The 23,807-nt window shown below is 38.9% G+C and overlaps 1 protein-coding gene across 1 annotated transcript; it reads left to right on the forward strand.

The window, feature by feature from the left end:
* Nucleotides 1-7,884: 7,884 nt before the first annotated feature.
* zdhhc7 (zDHHC palmitoyltransferase 7) lies at nucleotides 7,885-21,985 on the forward strand. Its single transcript, XM_084930689.1, has 8 exons — nucleotides 7,885-8,045; nucleotides 8,992-9,078; nucleotides 15,029-15,379; nucleotides 16,648-16,772; nucleotides 16,995-17,091; nucleotides 19,675-19,756; nucleotides 20,338-20,468; nucleotides 20,978-21,985. The coding sequence occupies exons 3-8, from the start codon at nucleotides 15,035-15,037 to the stop codon at nucleotides 21,158-21,160; spliced, it is 963 nt and encodes a 320-aa protein (XP_084786815.1). The 5' UTR covers nucleotides 7,885-8,045; nucleotides 8,992-9,078; nucleotides 15,029-15,034; the 3' UTR covers nucleotides 21,161-21,985.
* Nucleotides 21,986-23,807: the final 1,822 nt, after the last annotated feature.

Consider the following 23,807-nt stretch of genomic DNA (forward strand, 5'->3'; position numbering starts at 1 on the left):
CCATTGGATTGCCAGATGGAGAAATGTGATATGTCACTTCAGAGAGCACATCTCAACCACTCTACAGTCCAGTGGCACCAAACTTTATACTACTCTATCCTAAACTTTGCATTGGGACAATTGTTATTGCCAATTGAATTGGCACTACACAAATAAAATTGAACTATATATATATTTAAGAAGATATTTATAATCCTTTTCTGATAACATCCTTACAGAAAATCTCAGGAAAAGTCCTTCTAGACTGTAATATCCAGGTGAGCTTGTATGTCATCACAATATCATCTCTAAAATCCACTTAACGACCACTCATTTCATTGCTTTTTAGAATGACAAGGGTCTTACACACCCATGTAGCCCTATACTCATTTGAGCTTCTTTTTTTTTTTAAACTTTGCAGCTTTGTCTTTTAATAACTTCCAACGTTTGGCATAGAGGAAGGTGGAAAATAAAAACTGTATGCAGAATTAGGAAGATTCAGTCACTTAGAAAAAGAGGCAGAGCACAGAGGGGAATAAAAAGCAGAGAAAGAGGAAGTCTGTCTTTGTTGAATTATAGATGGACCTTATCCACTATGTGGCCTCTTACACGCACAGCATGCAGCAGTGGAGTGAACTGTGAGTCATGCCTCAACTCCACAAAGATCTCCACTCAACCTTGACTTTCAGATATACACACACAAAGACTGAGTGTCTGAGGACACTATATTGATTTGCAGTGATGTTAGACAGACTTACCCCAGCCCCTAGCTCTAACCTAAATGTAACCTAATTAACCCGCGTAGGCTTTAGTGCGGGTTTTGTTTTGACCATATGGTAAATGGACACATTTCGAGAAACTGAAAGAGCTTTCCTATGATAGATTGGTGAACTGCATGTATAAAAGTATAGTTGGATGATGGATGGATGATTTGGAAGTTCTTCTAAATCACTGTTCCAAAGAGACAAGGTGGATGTTAACTTAACTCAGACCCTTTTTCATAACACCCTGATGGATGTTACAAACTCACACCAAGCCACACCCTTGCAAAGATTTTTATTTAAACTGTTTTATTTCAGTGATCATGTTACATGTGTTTGTACCTGGTTGTGTCTCATTGCTGTTTATAGGTGCATTTCTTCAGTATATCAAGTTTATTTTAATGATTTTATTTTATTTATTTTATTTTTAATGATTACAGTAATCCAGTACTGCTGTACTGGTGTTTTAAAATGTGCTGCATAGTAAATTTGATTAGATTTTCATACTAAAAAGAAAGATGAGTCCCTAGAAGCCATGTGCGCATGCGCCCACACACACACATACACACAAACACACATAAGCCATCTTACTCACTCCCTATGAAAAGGATAGCCAAGCTTACGTTAAAAGCCCTCATACAAAGTTTGCATTGATCGCTGCCAGTGTAAAGCAACATTTATTAAAGAAGGGATATATGTGACTATGTGAGGCTGTGGCTGAAACTGGCTAAACTTTAAAAGTAAAAACTGCTTTTTCTTTCCTAAAGATGCATTCATCATTCAAACTAGTTGCAGTCTTAACAGACACACGCTGGGGAGCTGCTGATCTTCTCATTTAACTTTCCATTACAGAAGAAGTAAGCGTGTTTCCTTGAAGTGTTTACCGCATAGACGCTGAGAAAAAAAAGGCCTACATTCCCTTAGCTAGAAAATATTATATAATGGCAGGCTTTAAAGGACAAGTATCTTTTTTATGTCGAGGGCAGTAAGCCTCACTAGGTTGTAACACAACATGACATGTTTACCTGGACAACTGAGATGAGCCAGAAGATCCAATAGCATTTGCCGCGTCACATCAAGGCAAACTTCAGAAAACTCTGAGGTGTGGCAAGCTTTAAAAGTGATATATTTGGAGAATAGTGTCAGCAGAGCAAATGAAGATGCAGGTCATTTGCTTTGCATGCTAAACATTTGAATCAGTTTTCTGAAATTTATTTTGTATCAGCCCTTTTTTCATTCGTATTGCTTCTTGTCATTCTCCACTTCATAGTATCTGATAAAAACATATTAAAACAAGCGGTCCATCCAGCCTGTCATCCTGTGGCTTGCATGTGAAGGAGGTACTTGTTTATCCTTAGCTCCCCTCTCTGGAGCATTAATGTCATCCATTGTACATGTGTCTTTTTGCAGAAAATAGAACAGTACGATAAATGGAGGAAACAACAGGTGCATTAAGGAGATGTTCTCCACTGGGCTCTTAAAAGATATTCAGCTCTGCAAAAACATACTATAGAAGTTTTACATAGTTAATGAGAGAAATACATTAGTGACCTTTAAAAACGCTGAAGTGTTGCTTATTTATAACACTCCTCTTGGCGTCATTTACTGAATGTGCATATTCCAAATAAACCATATGAGCAGAGCTGATGGCCTGCAGGGGGGGAAAGGTCATGACCTGTTTGTGCTCTTGCAGTTTTAGAAAAGCAAACAGATTTCCAGAGTCAGAAAATCCCTTCTAAAAGGCTTCTAGGATTTGTGTGGTGAAGGTGGGTGCATAAGAGATAAGCCTTTGGAAAAGTCAGAGGCCATTCCATCTAAAGACTGTGTATACAGTCTGTGTTTCACCTTGACCTGGGTCAATTTATATGATATTGTGGAGCATTTAATGTCCATTACTATGTCTGTTTCAATCATATTTAGAAGAAGACCTCATACATTTTTCTGTTGTAGATTTATTTAGCGTGATACTTGTGTACACTCACAACCAGATTACCTACTGGCAATAATAAACATCCAATGTACTCTCATGTATTTACTGAAACAGGAAAAAGAAAGATAAAGGTATCTTAATTTATTTTATGTGGTCACTAATATAATAAAAGTGACCATACATTCAAAAAAAAAGAGAAAAAAAAAAGGCCAAACCGATTTCAGAAATGGTTCCAGCAGTTTTATGGTGCTAAAAAGATTACTTTGCTTCATTCAGCCATGCTTCACAGAGGTCATGAGAATGACCAGGTCATGGGAAATGCATTGAATTGTATTTATCTCCTTTACCTCAGTTTGTTGAACAACTCTTGTTCTTTTAATTTCATTAAGCAGGCCAATCTACCCCTTTAATAGAGGGCTAAGCTGGTCTCCTGTACTGGAGACTGAATATAACCAAGGTGGCAATATTAGTTTTCTTGAGATTAGCTAAATCAAGTCATACTTCATCTAGTACTCTAAATACTACGATCTAGCATTTTATTACACCGTGCATCTACTCTCCACTGTATTTTCCTCCTCCTTTTCTACCACAAGTAGATTGCTGACCATCTACCATCAACACCAAAGCATTTTCCTCTGAGGGTTCTCTCTTTAACTATTAATGAACTCTTTTTTCTTAATAAGACATTAATCTTCAGTTATGAGTCTCTTCTCTTACGGTAACTCAGGGTCAGTTGCCTTGGCACAGAATAAGCTTTGCAATGAGAAAATGTCTAAACAATGACTAGGAATGTGGAGTTTATATCTTATACAAAAGGTGAATGTATAGCCATGTGACATCACTAAATGTGATGTGAAATGTGACAGAGAAACTGAAACACTCATAAAGTAGCAATAAGCACAAAGTAGGTCCAACATGAGGATGCTTTATTGCCCCTTTTCACTCTAATGAGGACTAAACATTGGAAAAAAATGTGCTGTTCTTAGTAAGATGTTAAAGTTGGAAACAATTTATTGAGCTCATAGGTCAAGGAAGTCAATTTTCAGCCAAAGTATTTGCCTCTTGGCCATAAGAAAGAATGCAATTTTCAGGCTTCACTTTTTGGACATAGATGTTATTATAAATGGTCCACTGTTTGCATATTTTCTACAAACATCTTAGGTTACAAAATTTGCACCATTCAGCTCCGTTACAAGTTTATTAAAGTGTTAGATTTATTTCTGAAAATACTGACCGGTAGCCAAGCAAAAAAAACAGAAAAAAAAAAAAAGGGGGGGGGGGAGTCCAATATAAAACTAACCCTCTTTCAGAATCTGTATTTTCTTTTTTTAAACACACAAAAAATATACTGTGCTAAGTACTGAGTTTGGGGCATAAAACTGACAGATTTCACCTTGAAACAATGAAACAAAGCAGGTCTTGTAGTTGTGTGTGTATATGTTCATCTAAGACAGCTGGCTGCTGCTGGTAACTTTCTGTAGGAATGAGAGCAGTCTTAAACTTCCTCTTACTGCAGCAAGAAACAGAATAAATATAGTTGCAAGCTGTTGAATTATTCCCTTAAGAAATGTGATTAAAGTGATTTCCCTCTGGTTTTCAAAGGAATTTCCTTCCTTGTGTCATGCCGTGCTGAAGTATTTATATGCACGATTATGCTAACTTAATCCTTAACCAACCACAAAAATTAATATATAATTTGGATGCATCTGGTAGAAACCCAACAAGTGAGACTACCCAGATGGGGCTTCTTCTCCAGGACAAATCTAAATAAGGTTTTTTCAATGTCTGCGTAAATGCATCAGTCTGGAGCTGTTCTATAGACTCTTGTTTCTATTCTCTGTTTTGCTTGTTCCTTCTTTCTCTCTCTCATTTGCCTTTTTCTTTCCTCTCACCCCTTGAGAAGTAACTCAAGCCTTCAATTCTGTTTTCCTCTGTTTATTCCTGCAGCAATACACACACACACACACACACTGACAAGAGGACCACCTAGAGTCACATCACGCACTCACTTCAAACCACTCAGGGCTCCACTCGTCTTTGCTTCACTTCATTTCACTCGAAAGTCAGCATGTTAACAAAGGACAGCGGAGGCGACTGCACCGAAATAATAATGGGTACTGCAGCCCATAGGCTCCCATTGCGAGAGTTTATTTGTTACATGATCACTTGACATTCATTATTTAATTGGATGCAAGACTCCTGATTACATCAAGATTTCGAATCAAACAACCCCCTCTTCCCACAGTTTCTATTCACAGTCTCTAATGTCTTGATAGGACATCAATGTTTCGTGAGATGCACATGAGGCATGAAGAGCCGTTTGGAGAATGCAGCACACAATTTAAATACAGGGAGTGCAGAATTATTAGGCAAGTTGTATTTTTGAGGAATAATTTTATTATTGAACAACAACCATGTTCTCAATGAACCCAAAAAACTCATTAATATCAAAGCTGAATGTTTTTGGAAGTAGTTTTTAGTTTGTTTTTAGTTTTAGCTATTTTAGGGGGATATCTGTGTGTGCAGGTGACTATTACTGTGCATAATTATTAGGCAACTTAACAAAAAACAAATATATACCCATTTCAATTATTTATTTTTACCAGTGAAACCAATATAACATCTCCACATTCACAAATATACATTTCTGACATTCAAAAACAAAACAAAAACAAATCAGCGACCAATATAGCCACCTTTCTTTGCAAGGACACTCAAAAGCCTGCCATCCATGGATTCTGTCAGTGTTTTGATCTGTTCACCATCAACATTGCGTGCAGCAGCAACCACAGCCTCCCAGCCACTGTTCAGCGAGTGTACTGTTTTCCCTCCTTGTAAATCTCACATTTGATGATGGACCAGAGGTTCTCAATGGGGTTCAGATCAGGTGAACAAGGAGGCCATGTCATTAGTTTTTCTTCTTTTATACCCTTTCTTGCCAGCCACGCTGTGGAGTACTTGGACGCGTGTGATGGAGCATTGTCCTGCATGAAAATCATGTTTTTCTTGAAGGATGCAGACTTCTTCCTGTACCACTGCTTGAAGAAGGTGTCTTCCAGAAACTGGCAGTAGGACTGGGAGTTGAGCTTGACTCCATCCTCAACCCGAAAAGGCCCCACAAGCTCATCTTTGATGATACCAGCCCAAACCAGTACTCCACCTCCACCTTGCTGCCGTCTGAGTCGGACTGGAGCTCTCTGCCCTTTACCAATCCAGCCACGGGCCCATCCATCTGGCCCATCAAGACTCACTCTCATTTCATCAGTCCATAAAACCTTAGAAAAATCAGTCTTGAGATATTTCTTGGCCCAGTCTTGACGTTTCAGCTTGTGTGTCTTGTTCAGTGGTGGTCGTCTTTCAGCCTTTCTTACCTTGGCCATGTCTCTGAGTATTGCACACCTTGTGCTTTTGGGCACTCCAGTGATGTTGCAGCTCTGAAATATGGCCAAACTGGTGGCAAGTGGCATGTTGGCAGCTGCACGCTTGACTTTTCTCAGTTCATGGGCAGTTATTTTGCGCCTTGGTTTTTCCACACGCTTCTTGCGACCCTGTTGACTATTTTGAATGAAACGCTTGATTGTTCGATGATCACGCTTCAGAAGCTTTGCAGTTTTGAGGCTGCTGCATCCCTCTGCAAGATATCTCACTATTTTTGACTTTTCTGAGCCTGTCAAGTCCTTCTTTTGACCCATTTTGCCAAAGGAAAGGAAGTTGCCTAATAATTATGCACACCTGATATAGGGTGTTGATGTCATTAGACCACACCCCTTCTCATTACAGAGATGCACATCACCTAATATGCTTAATTGGTAGTAGGCTTTCGAGCCTATACAGCTTGGAGTAAGACAACATGCATGAAGAGGATGAAGTGGACAAAATACTCATTTGCCTAATAATTCTGCACTCCCTGTATATCCACAGTAGTTGCTCCTTTGGAAGTCAGTCAGATGCTCATCTAGCCATAATGGAGAGAGAAGCAGTTCTGGAAATGGAAAGAGCTTCAGTCCCCAGATTCAGCCTTTAAGCTGCTTTAGAGGATTGCTGGGTATTTTTTTCTCTCCCTCTCTCTAAAACAGACTGCCGATATTGGCTCTAAACCAGAACGGGAGAGGGCAGAAGCCCTGAGCTTTCACTGCGCAGTTGCACAGGGCAGAGAAGGGCCAAGCTGCTTTGTCTTGGCTTTATAATCCACTCTTGGGTGACACGTGACAGCAGAGACTGCTGCCAGTAAGGTGTTGCCTCTCCCTGCTGTACACCCTGCTGTAAGAAGGGTGCACCTGACCGCAGCTGACCAGAAGGGATTTCACTCAGTATTTCACTGAATTAGATGAGTGGGCCTTCATCTGTATGTACTGAGTAAGATGTTGGGCTGCTATGAGGGAAATGCAGAGGACAGAAATCTTCCATAAGTCTTTGACTTGGATGGGATTTTAAAGCTGCAAAGCACTTAGCTTCATCACAGTGAAAAGGTTGTCACTCAGAACAGTTTTTTATTGATTTGCAGTGACCTTTCCCTCAATAGGTCCAGTTCATGGATTTAATTGACGTTCAAGGTTATGTAGCAGCCACAAGATTTAGTGAGTTTGTTTTGAGAGAGATTTCCCAGACAAGTCAGAGTTTTATTACAGTATTCATCCTCTTTTTTTTCTAAATACGCATGTGCATGTTGATCAAGGTTGAGTTACAAGGGCATCCTCAACTTCAGACTGATTTTAAAGGTATCCATGCAACAAAAGTGTATGCATAGTTGTTTAATTGTGCAGAGTTTTAAACAGTGTTGACCTTACTCACTGGAGTGAGTGGCATAAAAATTGGGTACTTCAAAAAGTAAGAAAGATACACCCTAAAACCTCATGCTGTTATAAGGTTTTTGTGGGCAAGCATTTGATAAAGGTCTGCAGAAATATAAAGTAAATTTCTAAAGCACCAGTAGGGTCCCTGAATGCAATTCAGCTGAGATGAATAATTAAAAAAATAGCTATTTTTTACACACACACACACACACATCACCTGCTCTTTAACTATAGTTTAGCTTTTTCACTTGAACTTTACCTAAGGTTATTCACTGTAATTGGCCAATATCACCCACTAGTGGAGAAATCATGGTATCGCAGTTTTTAGGCGCAATTCTATCATTAACCACACGGTGGCAATGTTTAACCAAATATTATTCGACGAAATATTACGAAAGGTACCGGACAAACCCGAAGCGAACCCCGGAAGCTCTGTTGTTACTGGTGGCTTTCAGCCCGTTGTTCAAACGATGTGTCGCTTGCTGCAGATACAGCTGCTTTGAGGGTTAAGAGTTCAGCTGAAACGCTACGCCAGAATGTATTGAGACAGAGTTCCCAGGAAAATACATGACAAATATTAAGGTTTGTAATTTAGCTGTCACTCCAAAGGTTTTGTTTTCTCACTCGTCATTCGTATACAGTGTTAGCATGCTAGCGGCGTTAGCTTATTTTAGTGGCTTGTTAGCAAGCGAGATTTACCAGCCATCCCGGTTGCATGTGAACTGTCAGGCTAGCGGTGCGTGCTGGCGTACGTGAGCGTGTGTCTGTCTGTGTGCGTGTGTCGAAGTGTTGAGTTTCTGTCACGACCTCTGCAGGTATGATCTGAAGATCGACCCCAGTTGATGCTTTTAGCTGGCAGACAGATAGTCCGTGATACCTATACTAGTACGACGAGTTCCACTGATGGCGGATGATCAATGAGAAAGTGGTTTTTGGTCTGATCAGTCATACCTCTAAACAATCTTTTTGAGTGACGAGACGCCTAAAGACCCCTGATAATAATATGTATCTGGTCAAACTAGTTTAAAACCAGTAAAAAGTCCTTTACATTTCAGTTTAGTTTCTTAAAGAGTTGCTGAAAGTTGTTTGTAAAGGTTTACATGGTTAGTTTTTTGTATCAACGTTGAGGAACTGGTCGTGTTTTTTTCCCCCGTGTCTATTAATTTGTGTATTTGATTAGTGTTACTATAGTTTGACCACATTGAGCTGATCCAAACAGAGAAGGACTGATTGACCAACTCGGGAAAAAAATGTTACTGTTTGTATTTGCAATGTCACCTCATCACCATGACTTGCCTTAATTATGGGTGTGCCACCTGGAAGTAAAAGTTGTAAATATAGATGGCACATGCTCTCATTCTGCTATAAGGAAATTAAGCGATGTATAAACTGATAGACAGAAATGGTTTCTTCAATCTGTAATTATGGCCTGTCACAATAAATAAATAAATAAATAAAAATAATAACTTCAGTTCATTACACTCTGTGGAAACTGAACAAATATTTGTGTGCCTTTTGTCTTTTTCAGGCAGCAGTCCACATGTGTATTTCATCCTGAATGCTGGCCCAGGAGGTGCACACCACAGCATGCTGTTGTGAAGCTGGAACATATTAGGTATGTAACAAGAGCAAACAGAGGAAGGAGCTTGTGTCACCAGTTTGTCGCTTATGCAAAACCTGGAGAAGTTGCATTCCACTTCTTGGTTTTGGCTGATGAAAAGCCCTCTAGCAAGATTCAGATCAGCAGAGAATATTTGCTTGATTCACTTGCAAACTGGTTTAATTTATGGTATTTTCAATTGTTAATAGTGAATCTGACCTGCAATATTGAATTCTAATGGTGTATGTAAAATGTGACAGTGAGTTATAATATAACTAAGTAAATCTTCTTTTTTTTTTCCATATAATTTCCTTTCTTGCTTAGCGTGTTGGGGATATAACAAACCTCAGGTTTTAGAGGGGATGAGTAACAAAAAAGAAATGGAAAGAGCAGGGGGAAATCTTTGGATCATGAACAAAAATTAAACTCGATAATTCAATCAGATAATGTCTGATTTTAACAGGATTAACTTTTTTAAACGGGCATTAACTGCTGCACGTGGATATCATGGTAGAGGAAGATGGAACCACGAGATGATATTGTCGACGTTTGCATCGTGATCTTGGTTTCTGTTTTGGTGGAACTGCTACATCCCTGTTGGCATGCGATGACTCAAGACTAGTGTGAGTCCCATAAAGTGATCTGAGCAGGATAGCGTTTGGGTGCTGTTTCTGGTTACAAAGATAGGAAAAGGAGGAGAGAGGACAGTTGGTGGCTGTGGTGTTGTGCCCTCTGACTGGGAAGGGCAGACAGCTGGACAAGCAGCAGCTGCTGCGGCTTTAATGGACCTCCTCTTTATTGACAATGGAAAAATCAATACTCCTTAAACTAGCAAGAGCATTTTTTGTCCTCTTTAGGATGGTGATTTTCTTTTTTGTTTGTTTTTATTTAGTTTAACAGTCTACTGGCAATGCTGTCTGTCTTCACCTGGCCTGTGGTCCTAATGGCATCAGCTTTGTGGATATTAAACTTCAGCATGACTTCTTAACATACAAATGCAATGTTGCCAGTGGTATTGGGAATATGCAATGAGTGAATGAGTTATTCTTTTAGCAAGTCTAGCTGACTGCTGGTGATTGAGCAGCTTTTCCTCAGTATATTCATCAACTGGCACAAACTGTTTTTCCTGTCATTGTAATTAATTGAAGTGAAGCATGTATATGAGCTAGACAGTCGGCCACTATCAGTTTCTGGGCTGACTTTTTCAGTTCCTGTTATACCCATTATAACTGGGTGGGAAACAGTAGCTCAGCTTTGCTATATGAAATATTGTAGTCTGTCTATACGAAGGAAGTGCAAAATTCAGCGACACACACAGTCATCTCATAACTGAAGCTTTATTTGTGGTTTATTGTTTTTGTTCCGTGTCTCACACTCGGGTCGCTTGATAACAAACTTCCTTTGTTTTAAGATAGTTTTTATATATAAACAAGGTTTAAAAACGTGGAGAATTTTATTCACGTAAGACATCCTGTATTTTGTTATTTTGCACAATATAGAAAAAAAATGCACTGCTGTGGTTTATTTGGAGGGTTACAATATGCACAGAGTAGTCTCATTAGATTAGACCAGAGATGCCAAACTCATCTTACATCACGGGCCACGTACAGCTCTCTTTGATCTTATAGTGGGCCGCACCAGTGAAACTCTCCTTTTTGTCAGTGTAAAGAATAGGGCTGCCACGATTAGTCGACTAGTCACGATTACGTCGACTATCAAAATCGTCGACGACAAATTTAATAGTCGACGCGTCGTTTAAAGCCTTGTAAGATCCTGAAAGACACAGGAATGAGTAGTAGGATTTAAGAGTGTAATAACGGACTGAAACAGAAAATGACAGCACTGCATGTACAAGGATGCCAGCTGCCGTTAAACCTCCAAGAAGAAGAAGCAGTTTCCGATATCGTAGCCGTGTCCAAATTCAGGAACCGCATCCTCTTGTGCCCGCATTTGAAGGCCGATTACGTTACACCGACGCGACGAAGGCTGTCCAAATTCGAAGACTTCTGCAAATGCAGCCGACAAATGTGTTCTACTTTTCCCCAGGTTTGAAGGATGGGTCGGGCGTATGGCCCAACCTATCCCAGAATTCATAGCACGCTCAGCATATTCCTGTTTCCAACAATGGCGGCAGCTACTTAGTTTTAATATTACTCTTATTATTCTTTCTGGGTCACAAAATAAACTTTGAATATATTTTCAGGCGAGAATGGAGCTGTGTGAACTTCAAATATCTGTTCGGCTTATCAAGACACCACATATTTGTAAAAGCGCTCCGACATTTTCGGAGACATCTGTCACCCACCAGCTCGATAGCTAGCCGGGGTTCAAGGCTCACTAGAGCCCGTGAGAACACCGGACTCCCGGCAAATCATTTTCGCGGTCTTTCGCTACTCAGGTTAAACACGATATATAAGTCACTTAGATAACTTAAAACTGTTATTGTTTGGCTTTTTTCAGTGTTTTATTTGTTCCCGAGTAAATCGGTTTGGCTGAGATTAAAGTTATAGTTTTTACACAGCTGAATAAACGTCAAATAGAAAACAGAAGTGTGAGATGGTAGATAATTTACTCCAGTGTCCTGTTATATTTTAGAGAGCAAGGAGCAGACGGCTGAGTTTATTAAACTCCACTGAGACGATCTGCAAAATTCATTAAAAGTTTAATAAACTATCATTTTGTCTTTATTTTTAGTTAGGACATACCTTAAACACTTCAAGCTGTAAGCTAATGATAGTTATGTAAGAGCAGACACATGCTGATGCAATAAGCTGTGTCCAATGTCCATGTCCAATGGATGCATGATCTGATTAGTCGACTAATCGCAAAAATAATCAGTGACTAGTCGACTAGCAAAATAATCGTTTGTGGCAGCCCTAGTAAAGAACTTTAACTACACATTTAGTCCCTGATATATTTTAATGTGAAAAAGAAGATCTCAATATAAACCATACATACCAGTTTTTCTTCACAATGAAAAAATGCTGCTGTAGTAAATTAAATAAATCTATTTGGGATGATTAAATTGTAAGAAATAAGTGTGTAAAATGACAAAAAAGTTCTGGTATCATATTGCCCAATCTGCATTTTAATTATAACACGAGAGGATTTTGTTATTTTATAGAATGTCCTTTTTTATATAATCAGTTAATGATTTTTTTTTTAAATTCTGGAGCTACTGGAAAAAGAAACATACTTTTCTATAGTAGATGGCAAAAAACAAACTTTCTGTAATTTAATTTATTTATTTACTTTGATGTAGTATTAATGGTTATTAATGAGGTATTCAGGAGAAGAGCTACAAAAACTTATGAAATTACAGTTAAATGCCCCATATTTATGTCCTCCTTAATATTTTCCAAAGCTGCCAAGCTGGCCAGATTGGAGTCTTTGGCAGGCTGATTCTGGCCCTGGGCTTTATATTTGACACCCGTGGATTAGACACACAAGTTACGACACAATGTGTGTATAGGGACATGAGTGTGTTTTGAAAAAATATATAAAGCAGCACAGCACATTTGAGTTTGTGTTCAAAGGTGTATATGTTCTTCTGTTGTGTCTGACACTTCTGATTAAAAAAAGAAAAACCTATTGTTCTTGAATGAAAGGAACATCAATTAACAAGAGTGGTTAAAAGTGGCAATTTTACCACTTCTGTGCTTGCACACTGAAAATTAGGATTTCTTTTCACAATTTGAACTTCAGAAACATCACTCCATCACAAACAGTCTGTCTCTGAAAGGGCATGATAATCTGACAGGTATGTCGTTAAAGGTAACCTTTAAAAAAATACAAACTTATGGTAAAAATTTGTTTTGTGCACTATATCGGTAGCTAAGATATGTTAAAGCAGAGACAGTTTGACCACTCTTACTATCTGAACCAGTTGTTTGCACAAGTTACATATTGCTAGCTTGCGTGACGTAAGATTTTATCCATGTAGAAAGTGTTTGGAAGAATTTGTGTGTTCTAGCACTTACTCTTGTGTAGCAATATAGATAACTTCCCATATTATCAAAAGGGACAATCCACACAGACTGTGAAACATGCACTACTAAAGTGTCACCTTGCAACACAGATTTTACAGAACACCTCTATTATTTTGAACCAGTTACCGTGAAATCACTTTGGGGCTTGAACTGAACTCCCAAAGAGAAAGAGGATGTCTGTTTTCTGGCAGCCAGAAAGGCAGTTTTCAACACTGCAGGGTAAAAACCTCATACTGCAACTTCAGTGAAAGTCACTGTCATGGAAAGGTGTTGAAGGTGCAAGCACAAGCAAATATCACCAGGGTATTCCAAAGACAGTCTGATTAGAAATTCTGCACAAGACTGACTGCTTAGCTTTGCACCACCCTATCTCCTGTCTCATTTTATTTAAATGCTTACCTAAAGGAAGCAGCTAAAGCACCTCTACTATTCACCTTAAGTCAATTCTGTAGCGTGGTAATGAGGAAATAGTGTAAGATTGGTGGGGGTGGAAAGACCTTGTGCAAGGTTGTTCTTCTGGCTGAGTCTTATCACTTTAAGGGCCTTTAATATTTGTGTTTGGTTAGCAGGGGCGCTTGTATTCTGTTGTGAAAACTGGACATTGTATTAATTTTTTTATTCCTCTTGTTCCTTTAAAATGGGATCCGTTCTTTTATTTTAAGAGTTAACTCTTTTCATTTGTATTTCTCTGCTCCTCTTTATATAGGCACGTGAAGCAGACACTCATGTGCACTAAGGATGCATCAATCCCACAGTTTCCGGTCTCCATTTGGCTTTGGGCGTATGCCAATACTGAGTATACTGATCAGATAATAATGTTAAATTAATAATTGTATTCCTTGGAGTCATTCTTTCAGCAATTTATTTGCACTAGTCTCATAACAGCTCAGTGTAAGAGTCATTAGGCTACTGCATATTGGTATAATTTTCCAGACGTGCAAGTTTCTCCTTTCCCTGTTGTTCTTCTGTCTCAATGCAAGTGCACCTCCTCACTCGTGTGTTATGTGTGGAGTTGAGGTGATGAGAGAAAGGTACAAATAGTTGACGACATCATATAACCTTGCCACAAGTGAGACAAAGTTTGCCCCAGTTCCCCCCAGATTTGCTGTCATAGGGTGCTAGACCCTGGATGGATGGAATTGTTTTTCTTCTTCTTCTCCTTCTTCCCGTTTGAGTGTTTGGTGGTTCAAGTGTTCCAGCAATGGTAGAAACACTAGATTTGACCTTAAAGTAAGGCTGTGTGATTTTTGTTTTCTCTCTTTTTTTAAATACCAAAGAATCTAAAAAGCTTTGTTATATTATTTTGTTTTGTCTTTTTTTTTAACACAAATTCTACAAGCCTAAAGGAAAATAGGCCCACAAATTATTATTAGCCTTTATTTCTCCTGAACATGTAGCTCAGCTGCGGGATCAGTTTCCTAAAGGTACCAGAATAGCCATTGATTTATCCTGAAGCTGTGGAGATAGTTTCCCCAGCTGGTCCTGAATGTTCGCTTGCGACCTTGAGGAGTACGCCAATGAATCATGCTGAAAGGCTCAACAGGCCCTGAGCTTTGAGGGGGTTGAGTCCAGGGTTGAGCCACATTGATCATATACATACTTTGCCCCATTTGTGTCAGCTGGCATCAGACATTTGTCCAAAACTTTGAATGTGTAAAGTTGCCATAAACTATTAAGAAATGATTTGATTATGTGATTTCAAATTACTTTGGAAAGCACTCTGATCACTAGTTATAATCACTGCTGTCCTAAGGTTTAGTTGTCATTTTACAGATAATCATGACCTAAGAATAAGTACCTTACATTCTTGTTTGATGCTATTCGTAGAACTCTTAATTAACACACATTCCTTATTTTGTTCCCAAACATTTTACTATTTGTCTCTTTGATGTACTGATTCTAGCTTAAACCGTATTTATTGATTGACTGCTTTTACTTTTACTGCTACTAAGTTTGAATGTCTTTCCTCTCTCTAGGGCAGAATGCAGTCTTCAAACCACAGATTACGAGATATGGAGCAGCACCATCCACTGCTGTCAGCAGGTGCGGATGTCGAGACAGGTAGCCTTGCAGCCGGAGTGATGGTTGGAGGTCCACATGTGGGTCACACAGCAGGAAACCGCACTCTGTGGTTTATTCAGGACAGCTGTGGTATGGTGTGTGCAACCATGACCTGGTTCCTGGTTCTGTACGCTGAATTTGTTGTGAACTTCGTCATGCTTTTGCCTGCCAAGAACTTCTGGTACTCGCTGTTGAATGGTGCTACCTTCAACTCACTGGCTGTGCTTGCGTTGGCCTCGCACCTGCGCACCATGCTGACTGACCCGGTAAGTATGTTTATTACAGTAAGGGTGGAGAAGGCAAAGGTCACTGAAAGTGTGAGAGTTTCAGTCTGATGGTAATTATTTGTTTTTGCAAACAAACAACATTTACAAATATTAAATAGAACCAGGCTTATTGTTGTAATTTGGCAAGCTAAATTTTTGGTGTTTTAGCTATTAAATCATCTTAATGAAATAAAGATGTGTGGCATGATGCTCAGACTTTGTATAGTAGTCTTACTGCAGTAGATGTTTTGACAGTGAAGCTTACACCATGAGTAAAAATCACTGACAGTGATACTTGGAGTCACTCACTGATGTAATCTGGGACACTAAGCTTAGGGGTAGTGTGTGAGTGGATGCTGTGCACGAAAGCAGCACAGTGCAGCCTTCTGAACTGAATTTCTGTCAGCTTGTTACTCTAATCTGTTAAGAGCGTTTGAGGTTTTCAAAAAAAATGTTCAACTTTTAATTTGGTTTGCTACTGACTTTGCTTCTAATACTTGGCGAACAGTTTAAATACAGTGAAGTCATGTGTCGGGGGATTGCACGTCTAATACTGTTAGTGCTGCTGTTGAAATGTCAACTGATTCTAACTCAAAGAAACCAAAATGTCTGGTGACAGCCCCACTGGTGCCTCCAGCCCAGTGGCCCTTTCTGAACAAATGCTTAATTTAAATCCACCAAGTAAAACACAGAAGTGTACCCTGTAGTGGAGAAACTGGAGTTTCAGCTGTACTTTCAAGGTGTTAAGGTCATCTGTGTATTTGAGTTTAAGTGGGAGTTACACACTGGGTGTTTCAGTCGACATGCCAAAATGGTTTTGGGCAAGATACTGAACCCCGAGTTGGACCCAGTGCATTCATCAGAGTGTGAATATGTGTGTGAATGCTTGACATGTGTGCTTTTGTGAATGTTTGCGTGAGAGGGTGAGTCAGACATAGTGTATAGAAAAAGCTGTGAGTCCTCAAGTAGAATAGAAAAGTTGTGAATAAGAACCAATGCATCTGTTTGTGTCTCAGTTGGACTATTGCCATTTTGGGTTATTAAGATTAATTACTTGTATTACTTTATACAAGTAGACATTGTGTGCTTTTTTTTTTTTTTTTTTTTTTTAATTAAAATATTTTTCCCCCTCTCACAGCCTAGAGACATTAAGAACAGTGGCTGAATTGCTGTATATGCTTGAATTCTCAATGACCCCAGCATAATGCATTTATGTGGATCTTTTTAATAAATAGCATGTTTCTTTTTCTGTCTGCCCTTTTTCTTAGGGCGCAGTTCCCAAGGGTAACGCAACAAAAGAATATATGGAGAGCTTGCAGTTGAAGCCTGGCGAGGTCATCTACAAGTGCCCAAAGTGCTGTAGCATCAAACCTGAGAGGGCACACCACTGCAGGTCAGTCTAACACCATGCATACGCAGCAGGCAGAGCATGAGCAGCATGTAATGAGAACAGAAGCACATTCAGACTCTGTGACTAAGTAATACACAGGCTTGTTGTAGCAGGAAAAATGTTCCTTAAAAACATATTTTATGAAAGGACAAACAGAGTAGCTGATTACATTTGCATTAGCAGTCAGTTTGTCATGAATTAAACTCTCCTTTCTCCTGCCTGCAGTATTTGTAAACGATGCATCAGGAAGATGGATCATCACTGTCCCTGGGTCAATAACTGTGTGGGAGAAAAGAACCAGAGATTCTTTGTTCTTTTCACTGTAAGTACACAGTTGCAGTCGTGAGTTAATCTGTTTGTTAAAGTTACAAAGCAAGTAGAAATGCTCGTTTTACATATGAAAATACTGTTTTTAATCCTCTTAGAAAATGGCTTGTTTTCCACTCATTTTAAATTTTAATAAATACATAAATTACATTTTATTTGGTACTACATGGGAGATATTGCAAAAGTCTTCCCACTTGCTTCATTTCCATGATCAAATAAGCAGCTCAGCTCAGTAGAGGTGCACCCCACAGCAGGAACATGCCGACATTAAATGTGCTTTCATGGCCATCTGTGACTCTCTTGACAGCATCAGCACTTCTTTCTGGTTTCGTGTGCTGACTGGAACTTTTTTGAGGGCAGAAACATAAAGCTGTCATATATGGTTGAGTGGCACAAGGTCATAGTTAACTTTCCTTTCAGATTGCCATAAAGGAGAAGTTATCTGTGGAAACACAGGTTCATCATTTAACCATTTAAAGCCCAGCATATCGTATTTGATACATGTGTTTTTGTGAGTTTTTGAGACCTCTACATCATCAGCGTGACTTTTTTTTTTTTAACCCTCAAAAAAGGATATAAATTGCATGACACATTTTTAATGACTAAATTGCAAAAATATGGTTTATGTAGTAAATGTGATATAAATTAAAACTCATAAATATATATGTATGCAGATTAAAATTTCAAATATTTGTATTAGTGCTGTCAAAATTAACGCGTTAACACAAATTAATCCGCCATCACGGTCAACGCGGTTAAAATTTTTAATGCAATTAACACATGTGGTAGAACCTGTGTTAAAAGATTGAAGAAAACTATTCAAATTCTCTTTGAATTTAAGTATAGATTATTTGTTTATTCTGCATTTACTTCATTATATTGGATAAATGTCTGTTACAAGCTTAAATATAAAGTTGAAAAAATCAAGTAATCAGGATCAAGTAAATGCGATTAATCGCCATTAATTACAGACACTTTCGAGATTAGTTAATTTTTTTTTAATGTATTAACACCACTAATTTGTATATATTTTGTCTAAATGGTAAATGGCCTGCATTTGTATAGCGCTTTACTTAGTCCCTAAGGACCCCAAAGCGCTTTACACTACATTCAGTCATTCACCCATTCATACACCCATTCATACACACAGGTGATGGCAAGCTACATTGTAGCCATAGCCGCCCTGGGGCGCACTGACAGAGGCGAGGCTGTCGGACACTGGCGCCACCGGGCCCTCTGACCACCACCAGTAGGCAAACATGGGGTTAGTATCTTGCCCAAGGATATTTGGCATGCAGCTAGGAGGTAGCCTGGGATCGAACCACCGACCTTCTGATTAGTGGCTGACCTGCTCTGCCACCTGCGCAGGTCAGCCAGGTCAGGTGGCAAGGTTCAACAAACACTCCATTATCAAAAAAGTAAAGGTTTCTGGCAGTTATTTCATGGTTCAGGTTTTAAAGGGTTAAAATAGAAAGTTGTTTTTGTTTTTAAGTCTAAATACTTAAACTTGTGAATAGAGCAGGGCAATATGACCAAAAATATTTATCACGATATACATTTGAAAATTTGCGATAACGATATAACTAATGATATAATTGACACTAGACAAAATACTTTACAACTGCACAACTTTATTAGTGCAAAAAAACCCATCAACGTATTTTCACTTAAACAAGCAGCTTTTATGTGCATTAAAGTTATATAAAAATTTAACAGTGCAAATGCAAATTCCTTGCTGACAGTTTAACCAAAAGGCATTTCCAGTGGAAATTTGCCGACATATCCTGAGCCTAACCATGTATAATATCCACAAAACTTAAAAAGAGGTTATACACACACAATACGGTAATATTATGTTGAAGCACAGTACGTATCACTCCGCGAGGCTCCTGCCTATGATAGCCGTAATGCTCCGACAGTCCATCAAGCGGTGCGGCTTCGTAGCTTAGCAAAGTTGTATTAAAACATTTGACAGATTTTCCAGCGCCGTGTACCACATAAAATCGTTTCGAGGTCAGTAAACACAACCAGAATTCATACATAAGGCACACGGGATTATAAGGGGCACTGTCGATTTTCAGAAAAATCAAAGGATTGATTTTAAGTGTTCCGTATGTGCCAAAAAACACGGTAATAACGACGGCCTGCTAGCATGCGCTACCAAAAATAGCGCTTTGTTGTGTATCTGATGGACGAAAGCTAAACAAGTTCCACACCACTGAAGTTGCAGCATTTTTACAAACCAATTCTGGTTCATCTGTTTCATTCAACGATCTGCTTCTCATTCTCCGTCGCCACCATGCTTTTTCCGCCATGTGCGTATGAAAACAAAGACACTGCGCATGCGCGTTTTACCCATATTCTATCATGATATTTCATTTTCTTGTCGTTGCCCAACATTATACCGGTATCACCTTGAACGGTATGATCTGGCCCAGCTCTACTTGTGAATGTGAAATTTATAGTTTAAGGCTACATTACTCCAGTGAATGTCAGTAAACTGTTGGGTTGTGAGTGGTTTTGCTTACCTTCTTTGTTTTGTATATGTGACTTTTTTGTTCTCTTCATCTCTCCATAGATGTACATAGCCTTGATTTCTGCCTATGCCCTCGGCCTCAGTGGCATGCACTTCTTCACATGTATTAAACTTCAGTGGAACGGTAAGGCTTCTCTAACATAACTTTGAATCAAAAACATGAACACATGATGTCAAAGACATGCAGTTTAAGGCAGAAATACAACTATTAGTACAAGTGGTTAAAACTCCTTAGAGACATGAAGAAAGGAAGCAGAGTATGGAAATGAAAGAGATTTTTATCCTGTTGTCAGAACAGCTGCTCTGCACAAGTCATTGAAGTTGTGCAGCAAAGCCATCATTGAGCTGTCATCCATCATTTCCCGCTCCCTTGTGGGTCTGTCTGTAAGAGTGAACCAGAAAATGAAGATAATATTTCATTCTTCAAATTCTAACTTCTCTTCGTCTCTACAGGATAATACTCTGACCTCCCAAAAAAATACAGTCTGCCGTAGCAATTGTATTGTAGCAAAGGGACTATTTTAATGGTCTGCACTAGATTTTATCCAGTGACCTATGTGACTTTTAAACACCCAAAGGGAAGACATTTACCCTTTTAGAATCTGTCCTATTTTAAATGTATTGTTATTTGATTGGCATTTTATATTCTGTTTTACTCAGTTGTTCAGCGCACTCTGAAACCTCTAACTTTGTTCCTCTAACCAGAGTGCAGTGAGTTCTCTCCGGGGGTGTCTGTGCTGCTGCTTATCTTCCTGTGTCTCGAAGCCATCCTCTTCCTCACTTTCACAGCTGTAATGTTTGGTACGCAGATCCACTCCATCTGCAATGATGAGACGGTCAGTATCTACTGCACCACGCAAGCTTTGTTCCTTTCAGCAGCGGAGGGATTAAATGTGCATGAATCGAAGAAAGAAGTCATAGACTAATTAGACTAATTTTATCAAGTTGTTATGGTGTCATATTACTGCCTCAGCAATGTCATCTCATTGGTAATCATGATCATTCATTAATTTTAATCTGTAAAAGTCACAGGAAATTCACCTAAAAGTTGTGTACCCAGATAGCAGTGATATTATTTATAAAATAATCAACTGAGACATTGTTCAGGCGTACTTTATATAGTTATGTTTATTGTTTATTACTAGATTTTTTTAAGGTCCGAAAGTTAAAAAAATGAATTGCAGGAACATTCCATTAAATTTCTTTAGCTATAGTAGTATATTTAATATGCAATGACTTTTGTTCTAGTTCTCTGCGTAAATGTTTGTGTTAGCATGCTAATGAGAAAGGAAATGGACAACTTATTGAGAATCTTTCCTTTCTGGTGGCTTCAAATGTGTTGCAGGAAATTGAACGTCTTAAAAACGAGAAACCCACTTGGGAGCGTCGCATGAGATGGGATGGCATGAAAGCTGTATTTGGGGGTTCGCCATCTTTGCTGTGGTGCAATCCGTTCACAGGCCTGCGTCTGCGGCGCCTAATGCTGTTGACCCACGGTCGCCGTGGTGGGTCTGAGTTTTCTGTCTGAGAAGACTGCAGACTGATGCAACTCACCGACACCTCACCATGTCTGGTGTGGTGGAAAAAAAGGATTTCTTCTATGCCCTCTTCGACTGGAGCTACCATGAACCTCCTGCGGCGTCTTTCCTGAGTAGGTGACAAAACATTCTGCAGTAATGGGACCCAAGTGTATCACAATCACTACTGAGAGTCTGTGTTGTCTATCACATGCTGATGTGGATCCAACACATGTGATATTGCTTTGCACAAATCAGATGAACAACAGGATTTTTTTTTTGCAGGGTGGGCAAAATGAGGAGCTATGTGGTTTGTGTTGTTTGGTAACGCATGCAGTACGTAACTCAAGTGAGTCTTTTTATTCCCCACCATCCAAGATGCTGTTTGAACTCAACTAATGCACCTTGGGACACAACTTGAGTATGTTTTGTTTGCTGTGCACATGAGATTGGAGAAAAATCTTTGAATATTTTTTTTTTTTTTTGAGGGATGGATCAACAACATCTTTCATCATCACTGGAGCCACACAAGTGGGTCGAAATGGAAAGTGCTTGAATTATTTTCTTTTGGCCCAGACAAGAGAACCACTGACAAGGGATTCACAGTCAAGGACATGCACTACTTACATGACACTTGAGGAAAAAGCTTGGTTATGGAGCACAGTGGTCATTAGAGTTTGAACTGTGCTGCATGTATAAGGCTTCATTCAGCATCTTAGTCTGGAAATGAGGCTTTAATCATCTTAACAAGCTACCATGAACACAATGCTCATTCTTATCTAGGAGCTGGCTTTTTCTATCTCTTCATCTCTGTTGTTTTTTTTTTTGTTGGGGGGGGGGGGGGGGGGGTCCTCGGGATAAAGTTGTTTAAGTTACTCGAGCTAAAAGAAATTTATTGGTGAAGCTTTATCACCATGTGCACACCTCAGCAGATGACCATGACTCACAGGAGACGACTACTGCTAGTCTTCATTTGGACAAAACATTTTGTAATAATTGTGTATGTGTATCCATTTCCATCACTCCTACATGCTGATCAACATCTCCTTATCTCTGCAATCAGTTAAACAACAGGACAACTGATGGCTGTGCTTTCATGATGAAGTGAATTAGGCCGAAGACTAAATGTTACTAAGTTTGCGTTGTTTAATACTTTCATGTTTTGTTTTGTTTTTAACCTCTGTGTGGGAAATCAGAGGGAACTTCTGTGTAGTAGGAATTTTACTATATACAAAAGATGAAAAGTCTTCATAGCATTTTAAATCCTAAAAAAACAACGTTATAAGCCCTCAAGACAGAGCCGAGTCTCAGACATGGTCACTTTACATGCTCCTTGGCCACCGTGTGTAACAATGAGTTGAAAAGGAAGGTTTGAAACGTTAGCACAACCTCCTTTGGTTCATTGTTTTCACATTCTGATCGACTGTGCAAAGCTCCATTGTGAAGTCAGCTTGTAGATTTAAAAAGAGTGCTTTGCTGAAAAAGACTGAGGTACCAGGCTCACTATACGAGCTTTAATACGGTCTCGGGGAGCTCAGCAGAGGCTTGTGAGGCCTTTTTTCCTATTACTGCAAAAGTTTCAGGCATGTACCATCTAGTGGCAGGACAGCAGCAGACACTTTCCCAGTGTTATTAGAACACTTTGCCATGCCTTTGAAACATCAAATCAATTGAATTTTTGAGATTGAAAGATATTGTGATTTTTGAAAATGTCAATTTTGTGGCTGCCACTCTCCTAACTTCACTCTGCCTAACTAACGAGTTTGTTGGCACTGGATGAATGTGGCTTTTCGAATCTGCAGTTTACAGTCAAGTCCAGATGCACAGGCTGGTATTATCAAAGTATTGTCAAGTCTAGACTCTTAAAGTCTAATTTATTTGCTTGCTGAACAATATTACTGCTGTTTGTTTTCATCTGTGGTCCTACTACTGTGTCCACTGTTTACAATAAATAATATCTGATGCTCTATGGCTGTAATGTTTTGAAAAACATGTTGTCATTAGAATTGTATTTGACAGCACTGTCATCAGAAGGGTCACAGCACTGAAAGCTAATTAATATCAGGGGATTATTTTAATGCTGGCCTCATTTCTCATTTGTATTTGCTGGATTTCATATATTTCCTATTTAAACATTGCTTTACTTTCACATAGATCATAGAACATTCAACAAGTCCCTAACATGCTAAAAACTGAAAACTGTTAAAAGTTAAGCTTCATAGAAAGTAGAAAATGAAACTTTTTATAACTGAAAGAAGTTTAAAATTTGCCAGAAAATAATACTAAAATTCCCATTGTTTAGTTTTGCACGCGTATATGTTGGTAATCATGCAGCAGCTGAATAAATGTGTTGCAGGAAATGATGACGAGTCCAATAAACTATTATGTCATTAGATTAGAGGCAAATATCAAAAGAAATAACAGTTCTAATGCAGTGCTGAACTGTAAGTTGTAGTTGTTGTGGGTACAAAAACAAAAGTAATTGCAGATATTGCTGTGTCAAAGCATTTGAATTTGATTGGTATCATTTGGGCGAGATTGATATGGTCAAGTATTTGACAATAGGATGTCCTGCTCCATGACCGAACTCTTAAACTGTCTCATGTCTTTTTCATATTTGGTAACAGACTCGATGAATGCTGAAGGACTACACTGATA

Source organism: Perissodus microlepis, chromosome 1 (genome assembly GCF_051167445.1).
Source record: "Perissodus microlepis isolate ML-2025 ecotype Zambia chromosome 1, ASM5116744v1, whole genome shotgun sequence".
NCBI lineage: Eukaryota > Metazoa > Chordata > Actinopteri > Cichliformes > Cichlidae > Perissodus > Perissodus microlepis.

Coding starts and splice junctions, on each gene's coding strand:
- zdhhc7 (XM_084930689.1), top strand. CDS start 15,035: ATGCAGTCTTCAAACCACAGATTACGAGATATGGAGCAGCACCATCCA. Junction 16,773..16,994: donor GAGAGGGCACACCACTGCAG/GTCAGTCTAACA, acceptor TCCTGCCTGCAG/TATTTGTAAACGATGCATCA. Junction 19,757..20,337: donor TATTAAACTTCAGTGGAACG/GTAAGGCTTCTC, acceptor TCCTCTAACCAG/AGTGCAGTGAGTTCTCTCCG.